At 41.5% G+C, this 20,321-nt stretch overlaps 1 protein-coding gene across 1 annotated transcript; it reads left to right on the forward strand.

Moving 5' to 3' along the window:
• Window positions 1-1,590: 1,590 nt before the first annotated feature.
• Window positions 1,591-16,633, forward strand: LOC133884130 (uncharacterized). The gene is made up of 4 exons (XM_062323496.1): window positions 1,591-1,671; window positions 15,694-15,910; window positions 16,025-16,080; window positions 16,342-16,633. Exons 1-4 carry the CDS (start codon window positions 1,591-1,593, stop codon window positions 16,474-16,476), a joined length of 489 nt encoding a protein of 162 aa, XP_062179480.1. The 3' UTR covers window positions 16,477-16,633.
• The last annotated feature ends 3,688 nt before the right edge of the window (window positions 16,634-20,321 follow it).

Genomic DNA, 20,321 nt, shown 5'->3' on the forward strand with positions numbered 1-20,321 from the left:
GATACCCCTGATATTCCTCTAGGTGATTTACTATGCTATAGAAATTCTTTTTCTCCACAAAGGCTTTCATCAAGAACGAGTTTGGTTTTCTCAGAACTACTACCAGCTTGAATTCAATTAATTTTAGGAGATAATGTTTTAGACTTAACCAGGACAATTTGTTGAACACATAAATGATCACTGCTCGTGTCCATCACCTCATCCATTAGATCACCACATAAGTGACTTAAAGCGAGATGATCCAACACCTCCTCATCTTCCATTTCCTTCTCTTCCTTTTCAAGCATATCTGATAATATATCTATTTTATCTACATTATTTAGATGTGTTGATTCTTTGTTTCTAACAGTAGAAATAGAATGCACAACATGATTAACTTCATTACCCAAAAGAGCACCAACACTATTAATATTGGAAACCATATGCTCATCGAAAAAGAATAAAATAGACAAATTTGGCTCACCTGTTGTTGTAGGCTCGTCCAAGTTGTAGCCTGACTTCAGTTTTGCGGCCCGCTCCATGGAATCTTGGTCCATCGAGTTGGCCCATCTCTTACTCATGCGCGAACCCAAAGTAGCCGCCTCTAGAATCACAGTTAGGTCCACCGCCACGTGCGGTCCAGTGTTCGGCCCAGCCCTAGCCGTTTCTGCCTCCCGCAGCTGCAGCTGTTGGGCGATTGTGGACGACCCAACACCATAGTTCGGCGGCATCTCCATGCTGACGCACAGCTGGCCTAGTGGCGACGCCTGGCCTGCATGGCCGATGTTGTGCCCTAACGCCACAGCCAGCGTTGTGGCCTGTTTCCTAGTTTATGTTGGGCCAAGTCCCTTTTGCATGGTCCTGTGAAGTGCTACGTGAATCTCCAGGAGCATCAGGAGCAGGTTTTGTATCTTCCATATGAGCATCTTCACCCTTCTCACCATTCTCATCATTCTCATCCTTATCCTCTGCTGCCCATATTTATAGGTACCATATTTGCTTTATTTTCATATGGGTCCACCTGAATTGCAACTCATATAGATAGTCGCCAATAACCACAATAATATATTCTAAAAAAAGATTGGGATCAAGGACCGATACTTGCATACGAGCTATGTCATGACTACTAGTGAATTTCATATCTACCATCTAGGTGACTCCTAAGATGGACCACACCGCCCAAATGATAAGAAAGTCCCTAAGTTCATTTGACAATCCCCGGAACTGGAGCCATACCTTTGGCATGATATGCTTAACCTCTTCACTTGCAACCTGCTCCTCGATCACCATCTTAGCATTTTGTGTCTTAGTTTGGACGACACCCCATTCCACCATACGTTTTAATTCTATTTTGGATGGAAAGATGGTTCTAAACATATTGTCCCCATTTTCCTCCACTATCCACTTAGATCTACCAGGAATTAACCTTTGGAGCTCCGCCGTGACATTAGCTACGGATAAGGAACCCTCAATCACTTTCACCAAAGTTGTTTTGGAATCGTTCTTGGTTTTCTGGCTAGATGAGTGTGGGATATAGTAAAAACCTAGGCCTTCCACTACATAGCCACATGGTACAACGACTGGTTTGACTGTTTTCAAGAGAGGGCATCGATGAGTTGGTCGGAGGCACGATGCCATGTTGCGCTGGAGCAGCTCCTGGAGTCGATGCGCCCTGGAGAGCCACACCCGCAAGTACACCTAGCTGAGGGGGTACCGAAGTGGCCCCTCCAATGGTTGGAGCTCCCAGCTGCCCTTGAAAAGCCTGAGCACCATGATGTGGTGCCGGAGCTCCCGGGAAACCATCATTACGGCTGGCGCGCCCTCCAAAGTGGCCACGGTGTTACCGGGGGTAACGGCCACCACTGTGACCATTGTAGGCGTACCGGCCACCCTGGTATCCACCCTAGTACCCTCTGCCGCCATAACCCAGGTGAAAACCTTGATTCACTGGTTGATAGCCACTCCGGCTGACAAAACTGCCCTGGCCTCTGTCGGTGCCCCGTGCCATTTCGTGGTTCAGAGCACCACCGCGTTGTGCGCCCTGGTTCTCACCTCCATTATCCATGCCTGTCCTGATGACCTCTACGTACGAACACACTTGTAGAGGAGACAAAAGGGATGACAACGCCCTAGGGTTGGCTAGACGACGCCTCCCTCATTCAGAGAAGAGGGCGACTAGACCCAAGGTGGGCCAGAAACAAATACTAGGTTGAAGCATTATGGGCTTACACTCCAGCAACCTCGGCCCAACATGCTTTAAACTTGAATTTGAATCCATCACAAAAAACACCCGATCGCCGGATTGACCAGATCAAGATCTTGATGCCGTCGCCAGTGACGACGACTCCTTGCGACATGTCATCACTGCCTACCGCTCTGGTGTGGGTGCCCACCTGGTGTCACTGCATCAAGAACATCCCCGAATGTATGAGGCGGCGAGACCTTGGGTAGCGTAAACTCCCTCGCCATGGCTGAGCTTCCATCTTTCTTTGTATGATTGTGTCGACAATTCTTTTTGCCAGGGGGCCCCTCCTGTTCATCCCTGCAGACACTGGCGAATGATTTAGCTTAGCAGAAGTCGACAATGGCAAATCGGCCCCCACGGCCATTAGGTTGCCGCCGTGAACCCTGTCATCTTGGCCTCCCACACTAGCTCCGGCGTGCTGATGGCATCAATGTCACTCTCCTCCTCCGATTCAGAATCCCCGCTGCCAGCCTAGAACCTCCCTGAGGGGTGTTCCACGCCATGCAGATTCCTAGGTCTTATCGAAGAAAGGACCGCTGCATGTATAGAAGACGACAGGAACTCATGATCATGATGAGCCTCCTCCTCCGTGTGATGCTCGGGCTCAACCTCAAGCGTCGGCTGAGCCGCCGGCGCTAGGGTTAGCCACCTCACCCTCACCATATCACTCGCTCCGTTTTAAAGCAGAGCTGAGCCGCTAGCTACTGATCAGCACCGTCTGGAACCATTTACGTCCACTCGCTCTTCGTCTGGGCAAAATTTGGATAAATTTCACCGCAAAATTTTGGAAGATGAAAAAGGACTGAGATGCTAGCGCCACAAGGACACGGCCGATGCTTTACCACCCCATGATGACGGAGCTGTCAACCACGCGCGCTCCGTCCGTCCCGTCGTCTCGACCGCCACTCCGGCAGGGGCAGGTGGCGGCCGATCAAGCCACGGCGGAAAGGAAGGTCTATGCTACGTACCCAGTTTTCAGAGTCCAAGCAGCTTTTCGCACCGGAAACCACTCAGAAAATTCAGAGATTTGTTGCGCCCGCCGAGCTAAAAGGAATTCTGAGATTTCTGATGAGTTAAGCAGCATCCCATCCACCGGCCGCGCGTCGCGCCGGTGTTCTCGCCGTCGGTGTGATCGAGACATGTTGACTTGCTCACGATCTCGCCCACTCGGCGATCACACGTCGGGATCGAGATCTCCGAGTCCGATATCCGGCGCATGCATTGGCCGAGAATATATTCCGTGTGATCAGCGATCACTGCCCAGTGGACGCGCGCGCCATTTCCGTGCCTCCCGGGCCCTTCCTTTCCATCGTGCATGCTGCACTGGTCGCTCACTGGCCACTGCATGGTGCTCCACCAGCGAAAGCCAGCTCGACCCGTGGATTCACACGTGCGGCCGAGGTCAGCTCGAGTCGAGTGAAGCTTCCAGGCAGCAGTGGCACGCCTCATCGAGCCACTTGTTGCCGTTCAGTTGGTCCCCGGCGCAGAAACCTGTGCGGCAATGCAACCATTACCTGATGATCGAATCACAGCCAGCGCCGGGTAAATAACGAAATGCATGCATGCACCTGCCGTTGCAATCGACTCGTCACTTTTTGTAGCACAAATCAGCGGTGCAACATCTGTGAAATCATCACTGAGTGAGCTTATTTTTAAAACTTTGATTTGGACGACCAATAACTTTGTTTAGCCTAAGCCATTGCGCAAAAAAGTCAATCTACGGATGTGCATCATGTGAAGAAGCTAGGATAAGATATATTCATCTGAAAGTCAAAAGAACAACAAAGCCAGAAAGCTTTTCCAGCTTTGACGTGCAAGGTTAGGTGTGTGGCTGTGTGCCGCCTAGATCACACTGCCCTGCCCTATGGCGACATTGCAATTTTGCAAAGCCAAGAAGGTGCATGCATGCATTTGGTTGAGTGGAGCCGAATGGCAAAATATCTAGGCCCTGGCGGTCAAATTGAAAATATTTGAGCTTGGCGACTGTGCATGCGCATTAGGATCGATGTGCTTAAAAAGACATGCACAGAGGTGGTGATTGGCCTACTTCCACATGTGCTGCGTCAACTTAAATATTTTCACAGCAACACACAACCTCTCGGCGCGCTCTCAGTTCATACTTCTTTTTGCCCTCGGTGTGGTGGTCGCCGGTAAGCACTCGGTTCCAGCCATGAACACTCACAGACCAACTCGCGATTCGTGAGTCCATATCACCTCGAGATCAAGGATTAAAATTTCATCGGAATTTTAGTGAAATTTTGTGAATTTTGGAGGAGAATGAAATATTTAATTCTAAAATTTTCTTTCGCTGACATGTGGAACCCACATAGTAGATGACGAAAAATGACTGAAATTTCAACAAAATTTTACGAATTTTGGTCTTTTCACCGGTAAAAAAAATTATAAAATGAAATTGAAATACCTGCTCGAGATTTCCTGTATTTCAGTGAAAGTTCATTATATTGCATTCGCACGGTCTATCAGGGCAAGGGAAACCATGAACTGGTGTAAGAATTTGAGGCACCCTTCGGAATGGAGGAAAGTGTAGGAATTTTAGAGGATTCAATTCCTATATGAATATTTCCTATGAGGCCCTTTGGAACAAAGGAATGCTTCCCCACAATTCCTTTGAAATTCCTATGGATTGGGCTATTGCAAAGGAATTATGGAGGAAAATAAGCATAAGGTCTAATCTCGTGGATTTCTTCCTTCTGAGTCGTGGAATTCCTACGTTGCATCCAATCATTTCATTTAAAACTCTCCTGAATTCTAGATTCCTCTAGGATTTCAAGTGATTGGGCATCTTAATCATGTTTTTTTTTCTATCTATTCCTGTGTTTTGATAATCCCGTATTCAAAAGAGGACCTTAGAAGTTGATCTTTTGGATCCCTGCTTGCTTTGAAGAGCTATATAAAGTTCGAATTATCAGTTAGCAGTGTCTGCTGTCGCCGTTCGGACGGATCGACCAAAATGGCGCAAATACCATTTCATGATTTCACAGTGCGTTGAAGCGATGAGTCGACAGGCTACGAGATCTCTAGGCTAGACACTTTTTGACACGAGAGCAACCAGCCAAGAATGACATCGACAACTGATATCATCGTTCATTTTTGTTTACAAGGAAATTTAAAGTTAAAGTAGTTCAGATTTCGAAGTGAGTCACGCTTTTTTTTGTGTTGTGAAACGTTCTTATCAAATTTGACTGAAGAAAATTCAGGTCATGGAATCGCAATCTCCATCAAATTCAGCCGTACGTCAACGGCATGAAAGATTCAAGCAGCGAATGTTGTTTCACGGGCAATTACAACTAGCTGTGCAATTACAGTTCTGATAGTCTTTCCTGAAACAATCTGATCAATCACGCACCCTAAAAAGATCACTCATCACAATCACATATTGTCAGCATCATGTCATTTGTGGAGATAGGCAAGGAGGAAGAAAGAACAAGGAAAGCCATTAAGTGCATATATAACAAATTACATCTTGTGATGTCTCGCAAATATCTATCTGTAATGATTTGCTTTAGAGCTAAGGGAGGGTCAGGCATTAATACTAGAGATCAATTATAGACATCATTTTTTTCTTTCATTTGCAGATGGATTTGGTGTACTGTGCATGGATTACTGAACACTAAGTACTAGCTATGCAGTTTACCAGGAATATAGTAATCTACAATGTTGGGACAATTCCTTATCGGCAAAAACAAAAGGAGCAAAACACGTATTGAGTAAGTAATCGCCCAATAAACCTATAAACATGCTGTGTGTACTATTGGGTGACGGGCAGGTTACGTTGGTATAAAATAAAATTTTCTCTACCACTTTTAACTAGAAAATCATGCGAGTAGAGGATCATAGATCGTTACCACTAGACCGATCCAACGTCGTTAATACAAAGTAGGTAGCTCTCCGATCAGCTCCGAGCAGGTACGTCGTGCTCCTCGAGCAGTTCCAAGCAGGTGTGTCACTCCTCAACCCGCTCCAAAGAGGTGCGTCGCTCCTTGACCACGTAAGGGAAGTAGCCGATCTCATCGACCGCCTTCGTGACCATGTAGAGAAAGTAGTCGATCACCTCCTACTGTCCTTGTCACCAATCAACACAGTAGCAATGGCAACAGCGCCTCCACGGTATCCACACGTATAAGGATGGAACATCGTACGCTAGTGTGATAGCATCGCGTCCGGCTAGGGTTTCATAGGGAGTTCAGGAAGAGGTGACGACCAGGGTTTTTGGTGGTTGAATATACTCTTATGTCCAGGGCTCCCGCCTCCTGTTATATAGAGCATGCTAATGGGTTTTTAATCATATTAAAGCTCATCATAACTCTAAACCCTAATGTACCCTTAATCATATTAAATCTCACATGCAGATTCAATCTGCATATACGATCGCCTCTAGAGCATATTACTAATAATCTTCTACTTGCACTAGAGTCGATTGATGCAAGTTTTTAAATCCATCCCTTTAAGTGTGTGACCCATTAGGTTCATGTGTAAACGGCCGCTAGCTGGAAAACCTTTTCTAAATTGCAAGTTAATAGTGGTATCTAGCAGGACATATTGACTCCTGAATGCACACAAAGATCATATCGGCCAAACCTTGATATACTCATGCATCAATCCCTTTACCACACGATATCAGCCAAGCTCAAGGCGAGATTCGTGCCACCCTTGTGATAGCTCGACCTTTCACTCGATCTTGTAGTAGATTACTATCTCATGTTCAACACTTTAATCACATTGATATGGCCATGCACTTTTTTAATCCATTCACATCGAGACCTAGAGATATCTCTCCTATTATCTAGGAGAGGCAAATTCCATCTTTATTACTCATATCCCACGACATGTTTTATAATATATCCGAAAGCAACGTTTATAACTACATAGTTACGGAGTAGTGTTTGGAAGTCCTTAAATGTATTACTACACATTCTCGAATCAACGATGATCTCAGGTTAAAGGATTCTGCAGGTATACTATTTGAGACTACAATTAATGGTACAATAAATAACATCCTAGTAGTGTCTCAAGGTGGGTCATTCCAACAACATATTCTCTAACATATGTCAACATTATTGATTTGATATCTACATATCTATGGTCTGTGAAACATGATCATCAGTCAGTCAATGTGCTAATTTATAAATCGTTATTGTCCCACATGATGCTATAAGATTAGGGATCATTTAGAATAACATTATAATAAAACAAAGAGATTCATAAACAAGTCACATACTTGCTGATCAGTGTAGATGACAATTATTCAATGAACCAAATAAACAATTATTCAAAAGCACATTAACATAGACATGATACAATCTCTCACATGCACTAGACTCAACCATGAAAGTATCTAATACCCGTAGAGCTCATGTGTGCCTCATACTTGAGCTGCGAGAGAGGCTTCGTCAACGGATCAGCAATATTTGAATCCATGTGCACCTTAAATATCTTTACATCACCCTTATATAGAATCTCTCGGATAAGGTTATAGCACCGTAGTATACGCTTGGACTTCTGGTACAACCTAGGCTCTTTGGTTTGTGCAATTGCTCCACTATTATCACCATAGAGATCCACTAGACTAGACGCACTCGAGGCCACACCCAACTTAGAAACAAATTTTCTAATCCAAACATCTTCTTTTACAACTTCATAAGCTGTTGTGTACTCGGCCTCCATCGTTGAATCGGCAATCATTTCTTGTTTGGAACTCTTCCAACTCACCGCGCCTCCATTAAGACAAAACACAAATCCAGACTATGATCTGAAATCGTCCCTATTAGTTTGGAAGCTAGTATCAGTGTAACCATTTATAATGAGCTCCTCTTCACCTCCATAGACCAGGAACATATTCTTAGTTCTTCTAAAATACTTCAGGATATTCTTAGTTGCTGCCTAGTGAGCTTCATCTAGGTTTGATTGGTATCTGCTAGCATCACTCAGAGCATAGGAGACATTAGGGTATGTATAAAGCATGACATATATGATGGATCCAATAGTTGAAGCATATGGGACTGCACACATCTTGTCCTTCTCATCAGGTGACATTGGCAAAAAACCTTTCTTGAATCTAGCATATTGAACCATTTCAATACCTTGTCAATGTATATACTCAGGCTTAATCCGATTAGCCTTCTTGACATATCTCTATAGATCTTTATACCTAAAATGTATGATGTCTCTCCTAGATCTTTCATTGAGAAACTATTTCTTAATAAATATTTGACATCATCAAGCATTAAATATCATTCTCAATCAATAATATGTCATCTACATATAAGACTAGAAACACAAGTGCGCTCTCACTAGCCTTTTTATAAACACAATGTTCTTCTTCATTCTTGATAAAGCCAAAACCTTTGACTACTTCATCAAAACGAAGATTCCAGCTCCGAGAAGCTTGTTTTAGACCATAGATTGACTTTTGCAGCTTGCATATCTTTCTAGCATTTTTTGGATCAACAAAACTTTTAGGTTGTGTCATGTACACATACTTACTTAGGTTTCCATTAAGGAAAACTTTTTTTTGACATCCATTTACCATATCTCACAATCATAATATGTGGCAACTGCTAGGATGATCCGGATTAACTTTAGCGTTGTGATGGATAAAAATATTTCATCATAATCAACACATTGAATTTGCCTGAAACCTGTTGCCACCAATCGTGCCTTATAGATGTGAACATTTCGATCAACATTTATCTTTTTTTTAAAGACTCATATACACTCAATGATTTTTACACCATCGGGTGGATCAACCAAGTTTCAAACTTGATTCTCTCGCATCGATTCTAATTCGGATCTCATGTCTCCAAGCCATTTCTCTGAGTCTGGTCCTATCATTGCTTATGTATAGTTCTTGGCTCATTATTGTCCAACAATAATATATCGCGTTGCCCTGTGGTTAGGAGCGTGAATCATTCAGTTACGCGACTTGCCCTTTCAGACCTACGTGGGGCTAGTGGCTTAGATTCTACAATATTTTGCATATCCTGTTGAGATTCAAAAGGAGCTGAAATGATTTCTGGTGTTTTTAGAATTTATTCGAGTTGCACCGTGTTCTCACTAACTCTCTTTGAGAGAAACTCTTTCTCCAAAAAGACACCATTCCGGGAGACAAACACTTTGTCTTCTTCCCAGTTATAGAAGTAATATCCTTTGATTTCCTTATAATACCCACAAAGAAGTCTTTATTTGATTTAGGAGTGAGCTTAACAGACGTCAGACATTTTACATAGGTTTCACAACCTCAAATCTTAAGAAAAGACAACCCGAGACGCTTTCCGGTCCATATCTCATATGATGTCTTCTTTAAAACTTTAGATGAAACCCTGTTTAAAGTAAACACAACAGTTTCTATAGCTTATCCTTAGAAGGACAATGCAAGATCATATTAGCTCATCATGGATTAGACCATGTCTAACAAGGTTCGGTTCATCCGTTCAGATACCCCATTCCATTGAGGCGTTCCTAGCGAAGTCCACTGTGGAACGATTCCACATTGCTTTAGATGATCACCAAACTTATGACTCAAATATTCACCTCCACGATCTGATCATAGAAATTTAATTGTCTTGCCTATTTGATGTACCTCATTCTGAAACTCCTTGAACTTTTCAAAAAATTCATATGTGTGCCTCATTAAGTAGATATAACCATATCTACTAAAATCGTCGGTAAAAGTAATGAAGTATTAACAACCACCTCCGACGGTAGAACTCATTGGTCCACATACATCTGTATGTACAAGAGCCAACAATTCATTCGCCCTCTCACTTTGACCAGTGAAAGACGTCTTAGTCATCTTCTCAAGTAAACAAGTTTTGCATGTATCAAATGATTCGAAGTCAAATGAATCTAGAAGACCATTTTTATGGAGCATCTGCATATGCTTCTCATTTATATGATCTAAGTGACAATGCCAAATAAAAGTGGAATTCAAATCATTATGTCGAAACCTTTTTGCATTAATGTTATAGATAAGTGTATCCTCAAGATCTAGAATATAGAGTCCATTTACCAATGGACAACGACTATAGAACATGTTATTTAAATAAATTGAACAACACTTAGTCATTATTATGACTTTAAAACCACTATCTTCTTCCAAATATGAAGAAGAAGTAATGTTTCTGCCCTAGGCCAAAACATAATAACAATTATTTAATACCAAAACTAATCCTGAAGATAGTGACAAGGGGTAAGTCCCAATAGCCAGCTCAGCAACCTATTCTATTGCCGACATGAATATCCACCTCACCTCTTGCAATATTTCTAGTCTTTGTTAGTCCCTACAACGATTTGCAAGTATGAATCATCGCACCAATATCAAATACTCATGAATCATTAGGATGAATAGCAAGACTAATTTTAATAACATTTATACATGAAGTGGAAGTCTCACTTCCCTTCTTTTTCTTGACTTCTTCCAAATATAGCTTGCAGTTACTCCGTCAATGGTCAGGCTTATGGCAGTTGTGGGAAGCATAGGATTCAGTAAGACCTGCTTTAGACTTTTCAACAGGTTTAGGCTTAGAGCTTGACATCTTATCCGAAGTCTTAGCCTTAGTCTTGTACTTTCTTTTCTTACTATCCTTCTAAACCACCATCACATGATTAGAGCATCCCATGCAATTCAGCCATGCTTTTCTCCATTCTATTAATATGAAAGTTCAGAATGAATGGCTCGAAGCTCACAGGAAACAACTAGAGAATGACATCAGTAGCCAACTCTGGGCTAAGTGGAAAACCAAGTTTTTTCAAATTCTCAATATAACCAATCATTTTGATCACATGAGGATTGACTAGGCTACCTTCTGCCAACCTACACGCAAGTAAGGACTTTGAGGTGAGTCCTAGCTTGGTTCTCAAATATGTCATAGAGTCCTACAATCATATTGTAAGCATCCATATTCTCATATTGCTTCTGAAGCTCAGAGTTCGTTGTGGTAAGCATGAGATAGCTAACATTAAGTGCATCATTAATATGCTTCTCATAAGCCCACTTCTCAGCGGCTATGGCACTCTCTTCTAGTTCAACATGATAGGGAACCTCTAGAACATATTCCTTTTTCTCTTGCTTGAGAAGGATTATCATATTACGATACCAATCAATAAAGTTTGTTCCAGAAAGCTTCTCTTTTTCAAAAATCGATCGCAAATTAAAACCGAAATTGATGTTAACAGTAGGTGCCGTGATCTACAACAAAAAATGGACATGCAAAGTTCATCACTATATTTATGTAAATATTTCATTAAACAATTTAACAAAAGATACTCACATTATATATTTGAAACTGTCTCCCTCAAACGACATATAGTAGGTCAAGATTCACATTCAACTAAGTTCTAATGAGATTTGGCATCACTGTTAGAAACCTAGTGATATAGATAAGCAACACTTTACTAATCATATCATATATGACTCTTTTTTGTTAGGTAACATCCAATGCCCTGGCGTCCAACTCCATGCCCTAAAGCCCAAAACTGTTTTGATAGTTTTGTTAAGTAAACCAATACTATGCATGTGGATGTTCGATATCTACCCTATCTGGTTATGATAAATGATGATACCCTACTTTGCGAGACCTACCAAACAATGATCAAAACCTATATATATGTAGCTATTAGAAGGGCATCAATTACTCTTATTTTTTCTGAGGGAAGCTATTCTATCATGATTATCATATCCACCACATGTACAACATAAAAGAATAGTATGAGAGGAATATAAAAAGTATCACAGATAACCATATTAACTATGACATAGTATGTCCCTTCTCATGGTGATCTTTATCGCCAAGCTTCCTATCCTTTTAGCCATCATGCTTGAAGGTTCTATGATCATATACAAAACTACTACATCTAATAGCTAGCAATGAATTACATAATAAAATCAAGCATCACATGTCGATACTGTAGCATCTAGGCCTCTAAGTAAGTGGTAAATATTTCGGTGATTAATGACAACCGTATCATTGTGACTAATGCGTATGTTTTGAAGGGAATCAAAATTCTTTAGTTCACAATGATTAAATGAGTTTTCTTGGTCCCTCGTGGAATTCTATTGGTCGATCAATGGACATTTACGTCAAGATTAAGGATCTTCTAGTTCTAAGTGTCACAAGGTGATGAAGGACACTTAGAGTAGACATAGGTCTCTTTTTTGTCTTTTAACCGTATTATAAAGGGGGGGCTACGTGTTATTGCTTGACCTTGTTGAGTCTAGATATAGTTGAATGCACACTTGTGAAAATCTAGCACTATGTAGCTCAAAGAAGCCAATAGGTGAGAAGTTGAGAAGTTAGAACTCAAAGTCGATAGAATTGGACGAGTTCCAGAAAGTTTGTTCTCACCGGATTGTCCAGTGTGAGAAGGATTAAACTCACCGAACTATTTTTTCCTCTCTGTGAATATTCCAAATGATCTCATCGGATTGTCCGGTGATAGGAGGAATTTTGCACTGGAGTATTTAATAGAAGAGTCATTTTTCAGATAAATTTGAAGTTACATGGACCGGATTGTCCGGTGATCTGAAGGACGCATACACCAAACTATTTAACAGAATGACTGCTTTTCTGAAAAAAATCAGAGTTGAACTGACCGGATTGTCCGGTGACTTAAAGGAGTTATCATCAGACTATTTAACAAAATCTTGGTATTTTCTGAGGAAATATGTTATAACTCACTGGACTATCCGGTGATGCTATGTGGAAGAACACCGGAGTATTTTGTAACGGCTACTGACAACTGTCAGATCAGCGTGTGAAAAAATTAAACTCACCGGATTGTCCGGTGTTTACAGAGGCGTGTGCACTGGACCATCCGGTGATCACAGAAAAAGTAAGTGGTTGTGCAACAGCTAGATTTAGACCTCTACCCTATATATACCCCCTCACTTGGTTTCATTCGTCTCTCTTGCACCCCAGATTCATTCATACATAGTGTGTATCATCTAGAGCAAGGGAGAGCACTTGAGGTGATTTGCAAGTTCTTAATTGAAGATTAAGGACTCCATTAGTGCTTCAAGACTAGTGAGTGTGTATCTAGCTGTTGTTTAGACTTGATACGGATCAAGTGAACCAGATAGCTTGTTACTCTTGGTGGTTGGCAACACCTAGCCAGTCGTGGAGATCGGAAGTGTTCTCGATGAGCTCTTAGAGGTCTTGTGGGAGCCCCGAAAAGGTCGTGTACTTGGTTTGATGCCCGCCAATCCGAAGATAGAAAAGTGGCAATCACTAGTGAGCACTTGGGGGAGCGACATCCTTGTGTGGATGCTCCAATGAGGATTAGTGGAGAGTGACAACTCTTCAATACCTCGGAAAAAACTCGATGTCCCCTTTCCCTACTCTTGTTACATTCCGCATTTTGCTTCTAGCATTTCCTTCATGTAAGTTTCAATTCCGTACTTTACTTATGTTCTATATGCTTGCATGTTTGTGTTTATCATTCTAGCTTGCTAAGTCGTCTAGTTGCTTTTATTCATTCTAGGCTAAGATTGCTCTTTGTTCTTGAATTCGGTAGTTGGTTTAGTTTTTTATTAGTGCCCTATTCACCCCCCTCCTCTATGGCCATTAGATCCTTTCAGATACGCAGGCTGTTATACATACATGACAGCCTTGGACTGCATTCAACCATGACACGTGGACTATGAAAATTACATACATGCATCACATACATACTAAGGTCATACCAGTCACATCATTCTCTACAAAAACAAGTTAAGTGTATAATCAAATTTTAATATCGCAATGTGAACATGTTATGATAACAATCTATGCATGTACGCTATGCAACAAAAAACCTCTCGTAAATATATAGATCTTATCTATAAAATCGCTATGAAAATCTCATCGAATCGATCACATCAAGTCGATTCTGTGTTATTCACAATACCTCAATTTTCACTGGATCAATCATATTGATCATCGCGTGAGGTTTTCTGGAAACGACGACAACGCACACAACCTCGATCTGTTGTTCTTCCAATCATGAACCAACGCGTGCTATTAGCCCCGTTGGTGATTCCAGTCGGTAGGGGCAAGGCGCACACGCGATCAAGTGGAGAACGAGCTAATATTTTTAGTCATATGGTTCCATCGATTACACCAAACCATGTATTGACCGATCCATCACATGAATCGATCACAAGAACAATAATAGATCCAATATATTACTACAACATATCATCTATATGTGACCAATCCAGATTAAAAACTACACATGTAAGCTCTGATACCACTATTAGGTGACGGTAGGCTACACTGGCATAAAACAAAAAATTCTCTACCACGTTCAACCAGGAAACCATGTGAGTAGGAAATCGTAGATCATTACCATTAGACGTGCAACATAGTGGAAGAAGAGTTAGGGTAGACTAATCCAACGTTGTGCACGTTAATGCAGAGAAGGTAGCTCTCTGACCAGCTTCGAGCAGGTATGTCGCACTCCTCGATTAGCTTTGAGTAGGTACGTCACTCCTCGATCCGCTCCGAGAAGGTGCGTCGCTCCTCGATCACTTCCGCGACCACGAAGATGAGATAGTAGATCTTGTCGACCACCTAAAGGAATTAGTCAATCTCATCGACCACCTCCGCGATCACGTAGAGGAAGTAGTCGATCACCCCCTAGTGTCCTTGTTGCCAATTAGCATTGCAACAACGGCATCAGAGCCTTCACGATATCCACACGTATAAGGATGGAAGAGCATACACCAGTGTGCTAGCATCGTTCCCGACTAGGGTTTCGTAGTGAGTTCGGGAAGAGATGACGACCAGGGTTTTTTTGATAGAATCAACTCTTGTGCTCAGAGTTCATACCTCCTCTTATATAGAGTACGCTAATAGATATTTAATAACACTAAAACTCATCATGACTCTAAACCATAATAAATAAGTAATCATATTAAATCTCACTTGTAGATTCAATCTACATATATGATCTTCTCTATGACATATCACCAACACGTACATAGTGATACGCGTACGTGCACATCTTTTTGTGATCGAAAAGAAAAACTAGTCCCTCCATGATGGCCATATACTCCTTCTGTCCTTCAGTCACAAATAAGTGGCGTTAAATGTTGCGTGCAATCAAGATTTTTAAATTTTTGCTATAAATTGTATTGAGTTTGTATATTTAAAAAATACTAGTAGATTTATCTTGAAAAGTAGTTTTATAATAATGTAATTTTGCTCTATTATATATATTTATATATATATATATACTGTATTAAAAATAGATGTCAAAGATATTTTTAGAGACTATATCAATATCCAAGATGACACTTATGCCCGTGGTGCACGTGCCGAAGCGTGGTGATGGTTGCGCGACACACGATACCACAGCACACAGCGCGTAGAACATCCACCTTCCAAATAAAGTAAGCAAGTAATGTGAAGTTGACCTTATAGAGGAACAGGATGCCGATTAGCTGGCTGGTCCAACTATAAAAACTCCAGGCGACGCCACCTTCCAGCGCATCCCATTGCAAGTCTGTCTGTCACTTCATTGAAGAGAGGCTAGAGCACGCACCTCTTTTCTGCAAGCTCCGGTCGTCAGCGCCCTGTGATTCTCGCGAGCGAGCAATGGAGCGCCACTCGAAGAAGCCTCTCCTCGCGCTCCTCGCGCTGTCCGGCCTTCTCCTCCTTCCCCTCGTCTCCTCCGTGCCCTTGTCAAGTAAGCTTGACCGTACCAATTCATGTTCCTGTCTCTGCCTTATCAAGTTCTTGGTTCCTGCCTCAATCGGTTTCTGATCACGAAGCGTTCTTGTTTGTTCGTTGGCAATTGCAGGAAGCCTCCACCTGAGGAACCAGCAGCACCCGTCATCTCTGAAGGTTACTCCCCAGGTACTTACTGTTACTGGTTCCTCTGATGTCCTGTCGAGCCTGATGTTTTTGCTAGCTCTTGATTTTATACAACTGTTACCACAACTGATTCTGCAGTACGTAATTCCTAGTTGTTCGTTCTGAAAACTAAAAAGCTTAGCTGATTAGATTAACCAAATAAGGAAGTTTCAGTCTCCCCTTGTCAGCAGGAAGGATACGCAACTCGATTCTCAGTTTCACTCCGCGATATTATTTCTCATAACCTGTGACCGAACAAAACAGGAGGTGGTGGTGGCGGCGGCGGCGCGGACGAACGTCGGCCGGGCGGCGGCGACGGTGGACGTGGAGGTGAACGACTACCCTGGGACCGGCCCCAACGGCCGCCACGACCCTCCGAAGAGTCCCGGAAGAGCCTGAGTCTAGCTGGGAATGAATATATGGTTGTATGTATGATTTAATCTGGCTCGTATCTAAGTAAGTAATTAAGTTGAGTCAGGCTAAGGAAATACAATAGAGTTTATTCGGTTGGGTGTACGTACTCAGTTTAGTTAAGAAGAGATTATGTTTTATTGTCCACGTGAGTATATATTGTATTATAAAAATACTTATTTTTTCACTAAATAATATAGGGTTAAAAATATTTTTATAAATTAGTACATCACATGATAAAAATACTAGTAATTTTTTCTAATTTTTGAAATTTATTTGAGGTATAAAAATTGCTAGAAGTATAAAAGTTAACTTTTTTAGAGAATTTTAATTAAATATTGGCTTAAGTTTTTTAATCAAACTAATTAAAATAGGTTGCTAATAAGTTCTAATTTACTCATAAAAATATTTAGAATATTTAAACTACTCTTATAACTCTAAATAAAATTAAAAATTAAATATAAAATATAAACGTATACCGACTATGGAAAACTGATTTGTACGCAGCTGCACCGAGCGAGCAGGCGCGCAAGAAACACAATAGAAATCCATTTTCCACTAGCCTAACCAACACAGCACTTTTGCATGAGCTAGACCTGGCCATCCCACGCGCACTTGTAACCAAACACGTCGAAACAGAGCCAGACCGGCACTAGTGCAGCCAACCATACTGGCTGGTTTTTCTTTACTACTAGTGCTCCTGTATTACTCTAGTCTAGGGTGGAAAACAAAATACTAGTGCTCACACAGCACATATATTGTACTCCCTCCGATTATAAATATAGATCATTTTAGATTTATGCATAAGGATTAAAAAAATAGATTAAATGATTTTGCTACTTTTTATTTATTCTGCATTGAAAAAGATAACTTATTTAGTTGTAAGAGTGGTAGTATTTATTAAACAAGGGTAAGACAGGAACAAAAGAGAAAAAATACATAAGAGTTTGAGAATAACTTATATTTAGAAAATAGTTGATGAGCCTAAAACAATCAGAGGAAGTATGTAGTAAGCATGTCATTTCAGATTGAGATCGTGTTGGACAGATATTAATACAGGGCTTATATGGTCGATCTCTAACTCTAAAGTTTTATAGAGTAAAATATATATAACTCCATAAATTTTTAAAACTATAGCTTAGTATTTGCTAAAAATATTCAAATAAATCATCTGGCACACAGATCATTGGAAGCACAGGGGTTCTGACATGAGCGCGCCATGTGGAGTGGCGCGGTGACATGTGGAGTGGCGCGGTGGCCACTCGCTCGTGGACTCACTGGGTCCCTTACGTTTGGATAAGCAAGGTCCATGGGATCCAGTGCTACATGCACCACCGTACGAGGACCTTTGTTCTTGCGAAGAGGATGCTGGTGTTTTTTGTGTCCACAACTAGCCTGTGGACTGGTTTTTACCCAGATGATTAATCATAGATACCTTTAAATGCAGATCTTGAAGGACAATTCTTCCACTAAGGTCTAAGGTCGCGTGTGGGACACAAAACTTAAAGTTTTGCATAAATTACACGAAGAGTAGGTACAATTCTTGTCGGGTTCGGCAAAAAAATCTCCTAGTGCAAAGGCGACATGAATTCCAACTTCGAATTTGTGTGATTTGGCAGAGTGTGCGAAGCCTTTATGGACTGTCACGTTCCAAAACATTAATCACACGATTAAATATTTATAATCATTATAGTATTATGTTTATACATATTTATTTGATAACTTAAATATAAACATGTTTTAAAATACTTAGAGGTAGTTTATAGCCCTTTAGAAAAACCCTAAATGCTATGAGATGAAGAAGAATAAAAAAAATAGGAATAGAATCAAATTTTCAGTGTGAGACCGCACTCGTGATCTGACTAGGATTTTCCATAGTCTGACCGCTAAGGGGTAGCCATGTAGACTTGCCATATGGGCTTCTCGCGGTCTGACCGTCACATTGCAGAGGCTCCACTTAAGAAAATCGGTCAACTTTCTCACTTGCTATCTCTCACACTCTCACTCTCAGTCACTCCTTCACCCACACCAAGAGAGAGGGAGAGATCACATCAACATCCACGACGACCGTAGACCGACGGAGGGAACTTCCTTAAGCTCTTCGAAGGCTTCCTAGAGCTTATCCCCTTCATCCTCTTTGTCGGAGGAGTCTCTATGCACGTTCATCCACTCAAAACCTTACACCAGCTTGGAGTCCGATCTCCAAATCGGAGCTTTCCCCGAAGTGATCCTCTCTAATATGAAGTTTCTCTATGCTAAAGTGAGACATCTACTATCATTTTTCCATCGTTCCCGAACTCTAATTGATCCTCATTCCATTTAGACACAAGCTTAACCATAGCCTAGGGCTTATTTATGGGGTATTTTGAGTTTAGCTCGGTGAATATTGTCTAAATCACTTTAGAAGTACTTCATTAATCTCATAGAGTATTTTGGTACCTTTCATGGTCAGAGGTTTCACCGGAGCCTTCGCCGGCAGCCTCGCAAATTGGCGCCGGTACGGTCTCGCGGTCAAACCACCACCAGGTCTGGTCTGACCACTAGACGATGGTCTGACCATCGATATACCATTGATCTGACCGCCAAATGTCAAAACCTTCTATAGGCTGACGGTCAGACCGCCACCTCCACGTCGATCTAACTGTCAATCCTTCAAGACTGTATGTACTTAGGTTACCTTACCCGGGGTTTTAAACTTTGCAGCCCTAATCATTTAGTGGTCTATTACAAATATTTTTCGAAACATGACGCTCTATTAATATTCAAGCATGCATCATATGTACACTTTTCCACCATATGCAATGCAGTCTTGATACGGTTAGAGAGCGTTACGCCGGTGATCCAAGCGAGTGAATGCGACGCCAATCTACCAGAGTTCTGTGAGTGTTACGTCGAGAGTATTAGGCAACCGTCAGAGTAGCAAGACAAGTATCTAAGCATACTCAACCTACTATTTTGGATCTCGTATTGTATAACTTGACAAATTATACTATGTGTATGTTTGCATGAGTAGTAGGTCCATTATCGGGTTTTGGTGGGTAGAATCTATGTTGATGAATTGCATTACCTCTACCTTGAGTTGTTGATTATCCATACCCTTATAGCCTTGATAATATTGTTGATGTCTAACTTACAAGTTATTCGAAATGCTTAGCAATACTTAAGTCATCGGTATAAGATGAGCAATAGTTCAACTGTTATTCGTGAGTTTAGGGCTTACTTATTGTTTACAAACACAATGATAATGATGTGGGTTGTATGCGATATGAGGATAAAGCGAGATGTGGATGGTGTTATGGGCAGGTCAGGAGAGGAGCCCAGATACTATAGACCACTTGCATCGTTTAAGCACCATTCGTCGGTGCTATTGACTTTAACACTTTTCGTACAACCACATATTCGGATAATTGACGAATGAGGTGAGTATCATACGTTGTGCTGACACCTGTCTTGTGGACCTATTACGCGTAAGAAACATAAAGGAGAAGTAAGGTGGTGGGGAACCAGAGGTGTTCGAGACATGCTCGCGGTAACCCCAGTGTCATAGGGGCATATGCAAGTGGGTAGTTCCAGATATGAGAAAGGTTATCTCGGGGGCTAAGAGAATATACCTTGGTTGTGTGGGTATGTTGTACCCCTTGCAAGGTGTAAGAATAATTCACTTTCGGTTATGAACATACTTCTGTCCATCTGCATTCATAGTAGAGTTTTCGAATTTGGGTTGATTGGTATGGTATGTCGGGTTTGGTTATTGAGGTTTATTGGTTACTGGAGATGGTGCCTTTTACATTTATGTGCAGCTTGATGTTGCAGGATAGTTGTGCATTGGGTTA

Source organism: Phragmites australis, chromosome 11 (assembly GCF_958298935.1).
Source record: "Phragmites australis chromosome 11, lpPhrAust1.1, whole genome shotgun sequence".
Taxonomy (NCBI): Eukaryota; Viridiplantae; Streptophyta; class Magnoliopsida; order Poales; family Poaceae; genus Phragmites; species Phragmites australis.